The sequence below is a fragment of the Globicephala melas genome, chromosome 4, assembly GCF_963455315.2.
Source record: "Globicephala melas chromosome 4, mGloMel1.2, whole genome shotgun sequence".
In the NCBI taxonomy this organism is placed as follows: Eukaryota; Metazoa; Chordata; class Mammalia; order Artiodactyla; family Delphinidae; genus Globicephala; species Globicephala melas.
In genome coordinates, this window is record NC_083317.1 from 67,274,975 (window position 1) to 67,291,773 (window position 16,799).

The window sequence follows — 16,799 nt, forward strand, 5'->3', positions numbered from 1 at the left end:
AGCAGGTTTGATTGCTGCTACAACACAATTGACACCATCTCTTAGGCAGGGCTAACAGCAGAGGACCCAGAGGTGGGATATTTTGTACATGGATACAGAAATAACGGGAAAATTGTAAACATTATTTCCTCTTTTTCCAGTTTCCATTCATTGGCAAAAACGCTTCTCTCATTTGTTCCCACTTCCTAGATTATTGTATTGTTTTTCTATCATCTCAGTTGTGAAGAGGGCAGGGTGGAATGATGCCAGGGTTTTATGATGCCAGTCTGTTTGGAGCCTGCTTAATATAATTTCACCTTTTTCCTTCCCCTGGCTGTCCAGGATTTACCATGTTTTTCCTCTTTTTGACCTCCTGGAGAACAACTTCAGAAACCCTGTGTGTCAGTGGGAGTCTTCACCCTAACCATGATGTCTTGTCCGTCATATTATTACCACCTACGACTGCAGTTACTGAGATTAATAAAAAACACACTGACTTTATTCTCTTTCAAGTTAAAGAAAGCATAGTGAACAGAAAATAAGATTCTCCCTTAAGCCCATCTGCCTTCAGGAGACATAGCCTAAAGCCATTCCCAGTCTCTTTCGCCCCCCACGCCCCCCACCCCCACCCCCCCCAACCCCCCCACCCCCGGCATACCCTTACAAGGATAATAGTGATCCTGAACCAAAGACCTGATAGATTTTACCTTAAGCTTCTCACCTGCTAATTAGCAAGATGGTTGATCTAGGCTTTTTTTTTGTCTTTAGGCCACCATCTTAATGTGATTTGTTATCATGTTTCAGGGGTTTTTTGTGCTTCAGCCTGACCAGATGCAGGTAGGAGACTTCTCTATAGTCCCGGGTACTTATTTCTTTCCTCATCTACACCATTACCTATAGTAGTAGGATTACCAACCATAATTTGATGTTTTTTTCCTTGTATGCTGAGGAGAGCTAAACATAGGAATGAAAATATTCTCTTTAAGCCCCACACTTCTCTTTCACATCCTCTGTTTAGTAAGTAGCTCCTGATCAACTCCAGGGAGACTGAGTTTTGAGCTCACAGGGAAAGTATAAGCACTGGATTTTTTTCCATGTCAAGTATCATGGAAATATTGTCAAAGAAAGTATAAGGCTTTGTTGTGTGAGCAACAAAATCAGAATCTCTGTTTATTGGTGACTCCCAGGTATCTTTTTAAACTCTTGTTCAACAATCCCCAATTCTTCCTTCTCTCATTCCTTTCTCCTGGCCATGACATTTTTCCCTTGGCTGTGGTGCTGAAGAAGATAAGTGAAAATGGGAGGGGAAAGCTCCCAGTTGATTGACAGAAAAACAGGTTCAGAGTGAAACTCGTTCCTTGGGATATTTGGAAGATAATGTGCTATGCAGGGGAAATAGAGTCTTGGGTGTAAAGAGACTGAAGGATGTGGAATCATTCTGTACATAGTATGATGAAAGTGTGTTTGGATGTGAGAGAGAGTGCACACATGCAAATGAGAGCACATGCTCACACTCATGATAGAAGAACGTTGTAACTAATCCCTTTTACCATGGTGTTACAGGTACTAAATCCCTTTTTGGTTCTTATCTTCATCCCACTGTTTGACTTTATCATTTATCCTCTGGTCTCCAAGTGTGGCATTAACTTCACGTAAGTGCTCACTATGCCTATGTTGCTCCAAACTGACTCAACATTTGCCCAGTTTGATAAAGAGTCAATATCTTTTCTACTTAGTGATGATTTGTTTTGATTTATCATTTTTCTGCTTCTGTTTATCCATGTTAGATTAAATGCCTATTAATACTGAAGGACGGGAATTAGATCTAATTAATTCTTATGATAGAGAGTCCAAGCCATTACTGCAGACTTACATATGTGATGTTGAAGAGTTAGGACTCTACTTCATGGGAAGTCAAAAAGTATGTGAGATTAGGCTCCTAAACCAACTTGTTGCTTTGTTCTTGAAAGTTGCCTCTTCAAAGAAGTCCAAAGCCTTTGAGGATAACTAATCCCTTTAAATCTTCCACTGTCCCTATGAAACAAATGGGGGACCTCATAAGAGTGGGGATAGAATTGTCCCTAATTACTGCTTTCCCCCCCTTCTAAATAGAAGTGTTATTTTTTGTAAAGTTTGACAGAGGAGGGTGTTAAGTTTTCTCTAATTTCTGATTTAATAGCAATTTCCTTTTGATAACCACTTACCATATTCAGATGACCTTTTGTCATTTACTCATTCATTGAGCAGTTTATTGAGTTCAGCACCAAGCGCTATGCAAATGTAAAAGCACAAATCTTGCTCTTAAGGAGTTTACTCTTTAGTAAGGAAGCTAGAAAATATGCAAGGTTAATTATTGCAACAAGGTGAAATTTGTTAAGTGCCCTAAGAAGGAAAGCAAAGTGCCAGGGAAATGCAGAGATGGAAGAGAGAGGCCAGGGTCAAGAAAGACTTCTGAAGGAGAGGAAAAGGAGGTAATAATGTATAGTGACTGGTATATGGTAAATGTTCAGTAAATCTGGCTATATTACTATTATTTTTGTTATTATGACATAATGGATAAAAAAATCATAAGCAAAGATAGAGGGAAAAATTTGGTGCATTACAGAGAACAATTCAGTATGACTCAAGTAAAAGTAGAAAGAAGGTTATATGAAGGGGAGGCAATACTTTGAAAAGTAATTGGGACCAAATTAGCTAAGCTTAGGGGGTTTAGATTTTATTCTTTAGAGTCTAGAGTTTAGCTATAATTGTCTCTTTCTTTCCCCTATAGATCACTTAGGAAAATGGCTGTTGGTATGATCCTAGCATGCCTGGCCTTTGCAGTTGCTGCTACTGTAGAGATAAAAATTAATGTGAGTACAATAAATCTTAAGCCATGAGAGCAGGACCATACCTATTTTGTTCACTTTTCTGACTTGTTCAATCTTGATTCCCTGGGCCCTAAGCACAGTACCTGTTTTAAAGAAGGTGCATAATAAGTGTTTGTGGTAAATGAGTAGATACAGGGGTAAAGCAGCAGTGCAAAATGAAGCCCACCTCCCACCTGAGTGATTCAGAGTATATTGTCAAGGAATTTCCAAACACCAGTATCCAAGATATATAACCATCTCTTAGATAACTTACCAGACACTCAAATAACTTTTGGCAGGTTGAATAGCCACTATTAGGGAATGATGTATGAGGCCACGGCTGAGTCAAAAGGCATGGAGTTTGTTACCTGGCATCAGTGCTTGCTATATTGAGCTGGTGTTTCCCCCTCCAAACTGCCTTCAGAGTTTTCTAAGCCAAATGTTCTTTAGAGGTAGGAAACTGTGTCCTCCTGACTAGATGAGCTAGGCTGTCGAGAAAGGACTGAGGTATGTGTTTTCATGGTATCTGAAGGGTTATTTGTTGGTAATTCTAACACGTGTTCTCTGTCCTAAGGAAATGGCCCCACCCCAACCAGATTCCCAAGAGATTTTCCTACAAGTCTTGAATCTGGCAGATAATGAGGTGAAGGTTACAGTGCTGGGAGATGAAAACAACTCTCTGTTGGCAGAGTCCATCAAATCCTTTCAGGTGACGTATGGACTTGAATGAATCAGAAACACATTCAGATTATGTGCAAAGGCAGCAGCATAATACAGTGAGTGGTGAAGAGCATGCACTTGGGGAGTCAAACTGCCCCAGTCCAATTCCTGGTTCTGCCATTCCCTAGCTATAAGACCCTGAGCAAGTTATTTGATCTCTAAGCCTCAGTTTTAGCATCTGTAAAATGGCAATAATTTTTATGTCATAAGCTGTTGTAAGGATAAATATTATATGTAAAGTGCTTAGCATAATGTCTGGGACATTGTAAGCTCTCAATAGGTTGTAATTTGTGTTATTATTTCAAACTGCCTTGTAACACACACCCTGTGGAAGAGTTTGGCTTGCATATTTTCACGACTATATTATATATATTCTGAAATATTCATTTAAAAATATTTTTTAAACAATAAAAGTAATATACATTTATTGTAGAAAATTGGGGAGTATGTCAAAAGATATAAAAACCACCTATAAATCTATCACACGGAGATAATCATAGTTAGCATTTTTGTATAAATGAATAAATAAATTTTTAAAAAGTGTTGAAACACTATATGCTGTATTGACCTTGATTTTTTCTTAACATTAACCATCATAAGCATTTTCCCATGCCCTTAGGTAAACTTTGAGAATGTGATTTTAATGGATACATAATATTCTATTCTGTGGATATAACATGGCTTAGTAAAGTATTTCCTTATAGGTATTTAATTTTTTTTGTTATTATACATAATTCTATAATGAACATCCGTACTCATAAATCTTTATTCAAGCCTCTAATTACTCCTATGGTATATTTCTAGAAATGGAATTACTAGGTTAAAGGGTAATGTTGAAAGTATCTAATGAGGTCACCTGCCCTGGGTTACTATGAGATTGTGATGTCCAAGATGGGGTAGAAGGTGAGTGTGACAGGCTCTTCATTCTATAGAAAATGCCACACTATTCCAAACTCCACCTGAAGACAAAAAGCCAGAATTTCCACTTCCAACTGAAATATCACAATTTGTCTGTCTACACTGAGCATTCTGTGGAGGAGAAAAAATGGTACACTCTGATCATTCGAGAAGATGGGAAAAGTATTTCTAGCATGATGGTAAGTTGAGGAATGGCCTAGTTTCCAAATTATCTTAGAGTACAATGACTGGGCTCATCAATATCTTACCAAGGATATGAATGATGATCAAAGTTTCTTATTATCAGTTCCCTCTTGTCAGCTGTAACTGATGTTTACTTCCCTCTATTGTAGGTAAAGGATGAAGAAAACAAAACAACCAATGGGATGACAGCCATGAGGTTTGGATGCCAAGGAGACCCAGGCCTCTCTGTTCTCTTGAATCTTGGGTCTCTTCTGATCTGTGGGGCTTCACATGAAGAGACTTCACATTCTACTTGTCTTGTACAGGGATTCTCTTCCTAGAATGTCAAGAGAATTAGTGTCAGAAGGCATTTCCCAGGGCAGTGAGAAGCACAGATTCAAAACCAAGTCTTTTGGCTTGCTTTCTCATGTGGTATTCAAAGATGACCCTGTATTTATGTACGCCCCCTGTGCTCTGCAACATAAATCTCTTCTGCTGAATTTTATCCACTTATCTTGCTCTTAGGAAAATAACTGAATTCTTTCCTCTCGGTGATCACCAGAGAGAAATTTAGAAGTAAGCAAATAATCCTCCCTTTGTTATTGGTAGTTGAATATCTTTTATAGTTACTGTGTTTTTTAAGTAAAATTTAAAATAAACCTATAGAGGCCTCATGGTTTAGTAAAGGCAACACACTTGAAGTCAAAAGACTTGGTTTTGAATCTAGATAAGGCTGAAGGTCTTGTTAGACAGTCTGGGACATTTACAGAAATGGAGCCTTGAAGGGGTCACCTGCTCACTGGGGCAGGAATCTGACATGAAATAGACAGATGCATGTGCCTATGGCCATCAAGATTAGATGGTTGCTGTTGAGAATAGCATTTTAGAGGAGAGCTTTCAATAAAAAGTTTGAATTTCACTGAAGGGTGGAACAGTCATAATAATCTACTTTTGCATATGCAGCTTCAGAAAAAGTAAACAGATCAAAAATAAGTAAGACAACAATGAGGATAGGACTTCCCTGGGTCAGAGAGCAATGGGAACCTCCAGGAAGGATGAAAGGGAGCAATTTCTAGGTTAGTGCAGGATGATTGAATGTCCAGAAATCAATATCAAGGATTTTAGAGGGAACTGCCCTTCTAATCCCATGGGCCAGGGACCAACGCAAATGCTACCAAAAACCTAAACTGAGGGAGCAATTTAGCGGCCCGTGTTCAAAAGACTAGAAAGATGGTTCTGGAAGAGTCCAGGGTTATCTGCAGTCCCAAAACAATGATAGCTCAACCTACTGTGGGCTGGGAGTCTTGAGTTTTGCATAAGTCAAATCAGACTTCATTTGTAAGAGGATAAAGTGGCAGTTTTATATAAATACTGGTACGTATTTATACATATACATATATACACACACACACACACACACACACACACACACACACATAATTATTTTTCTTAGTGGAGTCTCAGTTGATGAATTACACCATTAGAAGACGGAAAGAAATTAGGTGCACCTAAGGTAGGTTAGTAAGGAGACTCGGACTGCCATGGGTGATCACAATAGTGTCATCCCAGCTGAAATCAGGTGAGAGTATGGCAGATAAAAAGCTAATACCTGAGGAAAGAAAAAGTTAGGGACAGCTAAGACTACTGATTGCTTCTTACATGTGAGTTCATTTATTCACGCAGTTAACAATATACATCACGTACCTTTTATGTGCCAGCCACTATTCTAGGCACTAGGCATATAGCAGTAAACAAAACAGAAAAGGCCCCTGCCCTTTTATCAGGTGGGAGAGTCTGTCTGATCTGTAACAATGTCTCTACCCTTAGGTTTGTTAACACTTTGCATGAAGAGATCAACATCTCCCTGGGTACAGATACCTCCCTCAGTGTTGAAGAAGACTATGGTGTGTCTGCTTACAGAACTGTGCAAAGAGGAGAGTAAGAGCATTACCCTTGTAATTTTACTTTTATCAACAACTGTTTTTTAAATGCTTTCTTTGCATATAGGTGGGAGGATTAGGTATATCTCAGCTAATTTTAAATATACACAGATTCCTGCTCTCTTTCGACCTTTGCCTGCTTCCCTCAGTCTCACCTTTTTCTGCATAGATATATTGAGACCATGCTTGTTGTAAAGGCCATACTGTATAGTCAACAAGGCCATCTCTGGGAGGTTTGCCAGTTTATTACTGGCTCCCACTCCTACCCTTTGGTAACTCCTATTAACACCTCGTTCGAGCTTATCCTTTCAGGTTCACTGTTTTATGCTGTTCCACTAATTCATAAGACTTAGAAGAGAAAAATTCTTAAAATTTAGATGAGAAGACTTAGAGTCTGAAGTTCACCAAAGAAGACAATTTGTGCCTTCTGCATTAAGGTTTAAGGTTTAAAAAAAAAATTAGCCAACAGACAATGAAAAGCTCAGATCAGGGGTAGAAAAACCCTGGCATGAAAATAATTCACTCTGAGACTCCTCTCCTCAAAGAGAAATGGTAGCTTTGCTGATTGATTCACCATCAGTAGAGAGATGAAATCACTCTTTCCTCCAGAGATGGGAATGCTTTTCTAAACTGTAATGTCTATTCTAACCTAAAATTGTCCTGTTCCAGATATTCTGCGGTGCCTTGTAGAACAAAAAATGAGGAATTTTCACTGAATTTGGGTCTACTAGACTTTGGTGCAGCTTATCTGTTTGTTATTACTAATGTAAGTAGCTCCTGGCCACCCTTACTCTCTCCTTCCATATATCTGTATCTATATTTATGTCTAGATAACTGTATCATATCTCTATATATAAATCTATATCTATCTGAATCTGTATCTGTCCTGGGACCCAGATAAGACTCTGTGGCAAGACAGCATCACATACTTATTTCTAGTGAAAGGTGATAGTTTCTATAATGACTTTAGAAAACCTACTAAGGTCTCCATGAGAACTTAAAAGAGATAACATTGGCAACAGGCACAGGGTCTTGGGGAATGGTAGACATAATTTATCTTGAGTCATTGCTATGAGGTGACATGGTTTGCTGCAGTCTCATTATGGCCCCAAGAAAACAAAAATTGTTTAGGTCTTCTTGACTGACTCCACATGTGGGTCTCCTAGCTCCTTGGAAACTGATCTGCTAGCATATCACAGTCTGAAATACCAAGACTGGTAACAAATGTCAGTCTCTACACAAAGTTTGGGGGATGAATTAACTGTGCTCCATCAAAAGCAATTGTCTCAGCACTCAGGACATGACACCTCTGAATTTTAATTCTGATGTGAATCTTGCTTCTAATTTTATTTCATTACTTTTTTTTTTTTTTTTTTTTTGCGGTACGCGGGCCTCTCACTGCTGTGGCCTCTCCCGTTGCGGAGCACAGGCTCCAGACGCGCAGGCTCAGTGGCCATGGCTCACGGGCCCAGCCGCTCCGCGGTATGTGGGATCTTCCAGGACCGGGGCACGAACCCGTGTCTCCTGCATTGGCAGGCGGACTCTTAACCACTGTGCCACCAGGGAAGCCCTATTTCATTACTTTTGACATTGTATTAAATATAAAAAGAAGACAGTGAATAAGGAAAAGATGGAAAATTTCTAGAAGTGTGATGAGAATAATCTGTAAAGTTTTTTTATTTTAATTAATTAGCATGATATCTTTAGTATGCCATTTTTTATTACAGCTTTATTAAGATATAAGTCATATACCATACAGTTCACCCACTTAAAGTGTATAATGGTTTTCAGTGCATTAACATATTCAATATATATTGTATATTCAATACATATATAGAATATATTTTCAATAATATATGTTCAATGGTTTTTAATAAATTCACAGAGTTGTGTAATTTTAGAACATTTTCATCATTCCAAAAAGAAGCCCCATATTCATTAGCAGTTACTCACTATTCCCTCCCATACCCTCTAGCACTAGCAACCACTTGTTTACTTTCAGTCTCTATAAATTTGCCTATTCTGCCTATTTCGTATAAATGGAATGATATAACATGTGGCCTTTTGTGTCTGGATTCTTTCATTTAGCATATTTTTTAAGGTTCATTCATATAGCATACATCAGTACTTCATTTCTTTTTATTGCCCAATAATATTCCATTGTATAGGTATAACACATTTTATGCATATATTCATCAGTTGATGAACATTTGGTTGTTTTCACCTTCTGACTAACGTAAATAATGTTGTTATGAACATTCATGTACAAGTTTTTGTGTGGACATATATTTTCACTTCTCTTGGGTGGAGTTGTTGGGTCACATGGTAACTCTATGTTTAACCATTTGAGGAACTGCTAGACTTTTTCAAAGTGAACGTACATTTAACATTCCCACCAATAAAAGGTGGCAATTTTTCTACATCTTTGCCAACACTTGTTTTTCTATCTTCTTAATTATAGCCATCCTAGTAGGTATGAAATGGTATTTCATTGTGGTTTTTATTTATATTTTCCTGATGACTAATGATGTTGAGCACCTTTTTATGTACTTTTTGGCCATTTGTAATCTGCTTTGGAGAAATGTCTATTCAAATTCTTTGCCCAATTTCTAATTGGGTTGTGTTCAGTTGTAAGCATTCCTTATATATTTTAAACATAAGTCCATTATCAGATATACGATTTGCAAATATTTCCTCCCATTCAATAGGTTGTCTTTTTAACTTCCTTAATGGTGTCCACTGAAGTACAAACATTTTTAATCTTTATGATGTTCAATTTATCAATTTTTTTCTTTGGTTGCTTGTGCTTTTGGTGTTACATCTAAGAAACCATTGCCAAATCCAGTGTCATGAGGATTTATGCCCATTATTTTCCTTTAAGAGTTTTATAGTTTTGCCTCTTATATTTAGGTGTTTAATCCATTTTGAGTTCATTTTTGTATATGATGTGAGCTTGGGGCTTAACTGCATTCTTTTGTATGTGAATATCCAGTTGTGCCAGCACAATTTGTTGAAGACTCATCTTTTCCCGTTAAATGGTCTTGACATTCTTGTCAAAAGTCAATTGACCAGAAATGTGAGGGCTTATTTCTGGATTCTTAGTTCTATTCTATTGATCTATATATTTATTCTTGTGCCAGTACAATAATCTCTTGATTACTGTTATTTTGTAGTAAATTTCAAAATCAGTAAGTATATGAGTTTTTCAACTTAGTTCTTCCCTTTAAAGATTGGTTTGGCTATTATGGGTTCCATGAATTTTCATATGAATTTTAGGATCAGCTTAGGATCAGAAGCCAGCTGGGAGTTTTGAGAGGGATTGCACTGAATCTGTAGGTGATTTTGAGGAGTTTTGCTATCTTAACAATATTGTCTCCTGGTCAGTGAACATGAGATGTTTTTCCATTTATTTAGGTCTTCTTTAAGACCTAAATTTTTCAACAATATTTTATAGTTTTTAGAGTATAGGTTTTACATTTATTTTGTTAAATTTGTTCCTAAGTATTTTATTCTTTATTTTGCTGTTGCTAATGTAATCATTTTCCTAATTTCATTTTTAGATTGTTCATTGCAAATATGTAGAAATACAATTGATATTGATCTTGTGTCCTGCAACCTTACTGAACTCATTTGATAGTTTTAATAGTTTTTTAGTGGATCCCTTAGGACTTTCTACATACAAGATCCTGTCATCTGCATAAAGAAGCTTTACTTCTTTCTTTTCAGTGTGGATGACTTTTATTTCTTTTTCTTGACTAATGCTCTTGCTTGAAACTCCAATACAGTATTGAATAGAAGTGGTGAGAGTAGACATCCTCTTAGGGGGAAAGCATTCAGTCTTTTATCACTAAGTATGTTAGCTGTGGGGTTTTCATAGGTATTTATCAGGTATCAGGTTAAGTTCCCTTCTATTCCTAGTTTGTTGTGGGTTTTGTTTTGTTTTTTACTATGAAGGGGGGAGGTTGAATTTTGTCAAATGCTTTTCTGTGTCTATTAAGATAATCATATGGTTTTCTATTGATATGGTATATTATATTAATTGATTTTCTGATGTTTAAACCGACCTAGCTGTATTAGTTTTCTAGGGCTGCTGTAACAAAGTACCACAAGCTGAGTGGCTTTATCAACAGAAATTTATTTCCTTATAGTCATAAAGGCTAGAAGTACAAGATCAAGGTGTTGGTAGAGCTGGTTCCTTCTGAGAGCTGTGAGAAAGAATCTGTTTCAGGGCTTCCCAGGTGACGCACTGGTTGAGAGTCCGCCTGCTGATGCAGGGGACGCAGGTTCGTGCCCCAGTCTGGGAGGATCCTGCATGCCGCGGAGTGGCTGGGCCCGTGGGCCCGTGGGCCCGTGGGCCGTGGCTGCTGGGCCTGCGCGTCCAGAGCCTGTGCTCCGCAATGGGAGAGGCCGCGACAGTGAGAGGCCCGTGAACCAAAAAAAAAAAAAAAAGAATCTGTTTCATTTAGCTTCCTTTAGCTTCTAGTGGTTTTCTGGCAGTATTTGGTGTTTCTTGTTATGTAAAAGAATCACTCCAGTCTCTGCCTTCATCTTCTCATGGAGTTCTCCCTGTATGTTTGTCTATGTTCAAATTTCTCTTATGAGGACACCAGTCACACTAGATTAGAGCCCACCCTAGTGACCTCATTTTAACTTGACTAATTCTATCTGTAACAACCCTATTTCTAAATAAGGTCACATTCTCAGGTACTAGGGGTTAGGACTTCAACATATGAGTTTTAGGGGGACACAACTCAACCCATAACACTTGCATTCCTGGTGTTTTCCTTCTGTCTCTCATATACTGCTCAAGATAGAGGCTATATATATTGTTTCTGAATGCCAGGATAATAAGCATCTAGAGTACAGATCATATATTAGAGACCTAAGGGCCCAGTTCCTCACGTAGTCCTGTTTTGTTTGGTCTGTACAGTCTTGACAAAAATAAAAATAATTATTATTAATTGACAATATTTAAAATTCAAGTGATTTTACCTAAGAAACTGTATTCCTTATATTTCTTAAAAACAAAATCAGAAGATTCTATAACAGGTATTACCATGTCAGTTGGCTGGTGCTATACTGGCTGTACACTTTAGATGGGGTTGGGCTGTCCAGTTCACCATAGTCCCTATCATTCCCATTCAGCCTGCTTTGTTTAGTTAATTACCTGCCTGTGGGTATTTGAGAATGTGACCTTGATTTACGAGCTTAGGTCACAGTCTTCTCTTAGGCTAAGAAAACCCAAATATATGCCTAGGTATTGTTCACAATACCAACTAAAACAACATTTGCCTTACTACATTTCGAACGCAATGGCTTTTGACTCAGAGAATCAAGGGCATTTGGACATCAAAGACTTTTGATTTCAGGGACTTTTGACCTATATGTTTTAGCTCTGCTATGTTTATCTCATGATATATCCAGATATTACACCGGCTATTTAATAACACTTACTACCTAATAACTGGGTTTTACTCCAACAAAAATACATAATTCCAAAAATTTAATTCCATTATTGTAAGAAATATTAGTAAATATAATCTATATAAAATAAAACCAACTACAGCTAAAAACCTGCATGTAATAAAAGTAATTTTAGATGAAAAAAGAATTGTAGAATCATGTATATTGGTAACATTAATAACAAAAAGTTGACCCTGAAAAGATTTCTTTTTGACCAAAATTTCACAGAAAAATTGCATCTTTTTGACAAAATTTGAATGTGTAAGATTTGAGTTCAAAAATAATGGCTAATAAATAGAATTCAACATAGCAAGTGGTATTTGATATGGATTTTAAAACATTGATCAAGAAAATCTTCAATGTGAGGGTTACCAAGAAAATAACTCATTTTGATAAAAGTAATTTTAGTAAAATAGATATTTAAATGGAAAATGTTAGAAATAGTTTAACTGTATTTACATAGAAAATTTAACAAGGAGTTAAACTTTTCTTAAGTACATGCTTTTCTGAAAATTCATTGTTTGTATAATTCAGATGCCATTTTACATTTAAAATGTTGGCCAGGATCAAAATACCCAGTAGGTCAAAATGGTGGGAATCTAAAGTACAGTATCAAAATAGTCTACCATTTAAGGGCTCTGCAGTAATGGTATTTGATTGACTGAAGTCAGGCAAGTGAGTTCAGTGTTACTGAAAGGAATTTCAAAAAACTGAAATTGTGTAGAAATTGCTTGGTAGCACAAGGATGAAAGTACAATGAGGGGACGGATATAAGACCATAAAATGTTTTAGGCCAGGAATGTTTACTTGAGACTCCTGACAAGCCCATTTCTTCTTTCCCTCACTAAGAGCACCAGTCAGGGTCCTCAGGCCTGGAAGATGGAATATATCCCAGCCAACAAAATGTCCATCGCATGGCAGCTACCACAATATGCCCTTGTTACAGCTGGGGAGGTCATGTTCTCTGTCACAGGACTTGAGTTTTCTTATTCTCAGGTAGGTTTTTGCAAGTGGAAGGTGGAGGTGGAGCTGTTGCTCAGAGGGTGGAGTTTTAATCCTGGCACTGCCTTAATTAGGTATGTGACCCTGGCCAAGGCCTCCATATTTTTTGGCCTTAGATTCCTTATGGTCCTGAACAGAGTTATCAACTTGACTCCTAGGGTAATGGCAGGCTGCATCCCTATGCTGTTTGGAATCCAGAAAAGGATACTTAAATACTAAGAATAAGGGCTACGGAATCAAACTGCCCACATTCAGATTTTGGCTGCACACCTAATGTGTAACCTTGAGCAAGTGTACCTCTCTAATGCTATTTTTCTTTATGTATAAAATAATAGTAATAGAACTTATCCCTTAGGGTTGTAATGAAGATTATGATATAATGAATTAAAATATTCAGTTAAGAGCTCCATCGTATTGTTACTCTGAACATTATTACCATCAGTGATAGCTGAACTTAGTAGGGGAAGTTTTTGTGGGAGAAGTTTTCTGGTTAGATGCATGGGGCATGAGGGTGGTGTAGGGAGTTTGTTTACTAACAAATTTGTGTCCTCTCTAGGCTCCCTCTAGCATGAAGTCTGTACTCCAGGCAGCCTGGTTGTTGACAGTTGCAGTTGGGAACATCATCGTGCTTATTGTGGCACAGTTCAGCAGCCTGGTACAGGTATGGACCTAAGGGAAGCAGGAGCACATGTCTATCCAACTTCCTCTGCTCTCTCTTCCCCCTCCCCTCTGTCTCCCACATTCCCCACTCAGCCCTCTGATTTGAGATGGATTAGATACCCACAGACTTTGCCAGAAAAATAGACATGTAAGTGGCAATAATGACTACCATAGGCCCATGCAAGGAGAGGCCAGTGAGCCCTGTCTTCTGCCAAAGCTCTTCCTAAACAGGTGACCCTGGGTAAATCTGCTCCCCAGTCCTCATCCTATAAAGATCCCTTTAGTTTCAGGTTCTCCATATTCTTCTCTTATATGTATTTCTTCCTGCAGTGGGCCGAATTCATTTTGTTTTCCTGCCTCCTGCTGGTGGTCTGCCTGATCTTCTCCATCATGGGCCACTACTATGTTCCTATAAAGCTAGAGGATATTCAGGGGTCAGCAGATAAGCAGATTCCCCAAATCCAAGGAAACATGATCAACCTGGAGACCAAGAAGACAAAGCTCTAATGACTCCCTGGACTCTGCCCAGACCCCAATTCCTGACTCTGATCTTGGCCATCACCATCTTTAAGCATTTCTCACTCCGACTTGATTAGAAGAGAGAAGTAGTATCATATCTGAGCTAACCTCCTCTATTTTTCTCCCATGATAGAGGCAGTTCTAGGACTGGGTTTTTCAGTACATTATAGCAAGTCCCCTGAGACTCTATGTCTTCCCATCTCTCAGTGAACTCGGTAAACCTTGTGTAGTGTTGCTGAAGCTGGCCTGCTACCTCCAAATGGCCATGAAAAACACAAATGTAAAATTGAGGTTAGTCTCTGTGGTTATCAAAGTTATGTAGGAATTGTTTTACCTGCCATTTAGAACTGATGACCCCACTTTTTGAAGTGCTGATTTAGAGGCAAAATTGCAGAATAACAGAGAAATGGTATTTCAAGTTTCTTCATTAGCAGTGTAATTGTACTGTGTACAAGGACCTCAAGAATTGGTATGTCTGGTGTGATCTGGTCCAGGGCCTGGCTTCTCAGGTATCCAGATTTGATAAGACCGTAGTTAATTTTTCAGTACAGAGAGTAGGAAACAAAATGACATTTTATTAACACATAGGAGAAGATATATCTTTCTGATAATTACAGTATTTTATCCACTAACCCAAATCCCCTTTCTCAGTACTGATAGATATTTGGAAACCAAATTAAAGATAGTAAACATGGCTCTGGAAAAGAGAACAAGTATAAATTGCAGAAGTCCTGATGAGCCATTTCTTCTACAGTGTACATTCTTCTTAGGGACTACAATGTTTCAGCCCTAGAGTACGCCCTCCTGTGGACAGCTGTGTAGACACTAATTATAATTTTCCACCCCTGCCTTTTCAATGTTGTTGGGCCAGCTTTGTCTTATTATTACATCATCTTGCTTATTGCAACAAGTATTTAATAACAACAGTATTTTTATGAACATAACTTCCTTTTTTATTAGTACTTCCTTCGGCCTCAAAGTAGTGGATCTGTTTTGATAATTTTTCCTGTTTTACTTTTCCCAAAATTTTTAAATGCCATTTCTTCATTTAGGCCTAGATTTTCCTGTTTATTAAAAAAAAAAGTTATATTAATACTCTAGGTTTGAGCTTCTAAAATGGCAGTGCTCCATGGGGGACATGGTCCCATATCAGGATTCTAACAAAATGTGGGGGTTGAGGGAAGGAGTGGTAGAACATGACAGGTTTTTGTTTGTTGCTGTGTTGGCGAAAGAAGTTGAGAAATATTACCTTGCACACAATGAATGAATCAGTGGACAGACATGGGAATATCATGACTCTACAGTGTATTGCTGGGGGAAAAGTTCAGAACAGTTGTCCTAGAGAGCCTCATTTCCATTGGTTTTGCTCCATTATTCTCATCTAGAACTGTGTTGAGTCAGTCTCACGTTATAAACGTAACAAGGAAAGTTGCTTAAGTTTCCCAAGCTTTAATACTCTAGTCTTAGTTACCAAGTTTTCCGAAGTACCGAAGTGACAGCAACACCATCCAGTTTCCACAGATATCTTAATGTGAACCTGACTGTGCTTCTTCAGAAGATTCTCTGTTCATTTTTGAGCAGCTTTAACTCAATCTGTTCTATGAACTATTGTTTCAAGAGATAGTAACAGTGCTCTGTGAATAAAAGTTTTTATGGATAAATAACTTTTGGAAATGAAGCATATATATCTTCTTCTTAACATTTGCATATTAAGGATTCTGAGATATCCTTCAGTAAAGACACAAGACACTTTGTTTAGTTTCACATGGTATAGTGTTCTGCAGAACACTGACTTGGGAAAAGCTGGCAGGAAATTCTTCCTTATGTTGAACTGAAAGCTTTCTCTTTGGAACCTCCTACCATTGGTTCTTTCCTTTATGGCTAACAAGAATAAGCATAAACCTCTCTTTTATGCAGCAGAATTTCTGCTATTTGGAGAGAATTTTCATGTCGCCTCCCCAGTCATCAAGTAAGTATTCATCAAGCTAAAGATTCTCAGTTTTTTTTCATGGCTCTTCACGGGGCGTAGTCCAGTCCTTTCACAACTGTTTTTCCACTTCTGAAAAATATCCTTTCCCTGAAATGTAACAGTGGGTCAGAATCCCTCTTAATATGTGATATCTGAAGCCAAATATGTACGACATTCCAGAATTGGTTGGACCAGAAGAACTACAACCTGCTTTTCTCCAAACAATACACTTCTGTTAATGTAGCCTTAGGTAACATTAGATGTTTTTGGCAACTGCATCACAATGTAGGCTTACATTTTAATCACATGGCTGGTTAAAACCTCAATATTTTTAAGAGAGTTATTTTTTTATTCAAATACATCTTTGAGTTTCACTATATGCCATTCATTGAGTTAGGTGTTGGAAAAACAAAGATGAGTAATCTGCTATACCTGTGTGCAAGGTTACCTCACTTACCTTGACTAGCTGTCAAGATCTTAGAGAGTACACAGGGCTTGAGGAAGTAATGGAATACTGAGGAAGAGCAAGAAGGACAGTATGACAGGACTGGAGTGAGTAAGGTGTAAAGAGGTAGAGGATGCAGTCCCAGGAAGCTAGGGACCAGATTATGTGGGGCC

General features: G+C 38.0%; 1 protein-coding gene across 2 annotated transcripts in view; it reads left to right on the forward strand.

Moving 5' to 3' along the window:
* Nucleotides 1-15,876, forward strand: part of SLC15A2 (solute carrier family 15 member 2) — a 36,878-nt gene extending 21,002 nt beyond the window's left edge. Inside the window, exons 12-22 of one of the 2 annotated variants that reach the window (XM_030858037.2) lie at nt 784-816; nt 1,543-1,631; nt 2,750-2,831; nt 3,403-3,537; nt 4,481-4,645; nt 4,799-4,845; nt 6,456-6,566; nt 7,238-7,334; nt 12,881-13,027; nt 13,590-13,694; nt 14,024-15,876. In XM_030858037.2, the coding sequence (XP_030713897.1) occupies nt 784-816; nt 1,543-1,631; nt 2,750-2,831; nt 3,403-3,537; nt 4,481-4,645; nt 4,799-4,845; nt 6,456-6,566; nt 7,238-7,334; nt 12,881-13,027; nt 13,590-13,694; nt 14,024-14,200 (1,188 nt within the window). In that variant the 3' untranslated portion in view covers nt 14,201-15,876. The remainder of the gene's footprint in view (nt 1-783; nt 817-1,542; nt 1,632-2,749; nt 2,832-3,402; nt 3,538-4,480; nt 4,646-4,798; nt 4,846-6,455; nt 6,567-7,237; nt 7,335-12,880; nt 13,028-13,589; nt 13,695-14,023) is intronic. The other variant, XM_070045452.1, reaches the window with a different exon arrangement.
* Nucleotides 15,877-16,799: the final 923 nt, after the last annotated feature.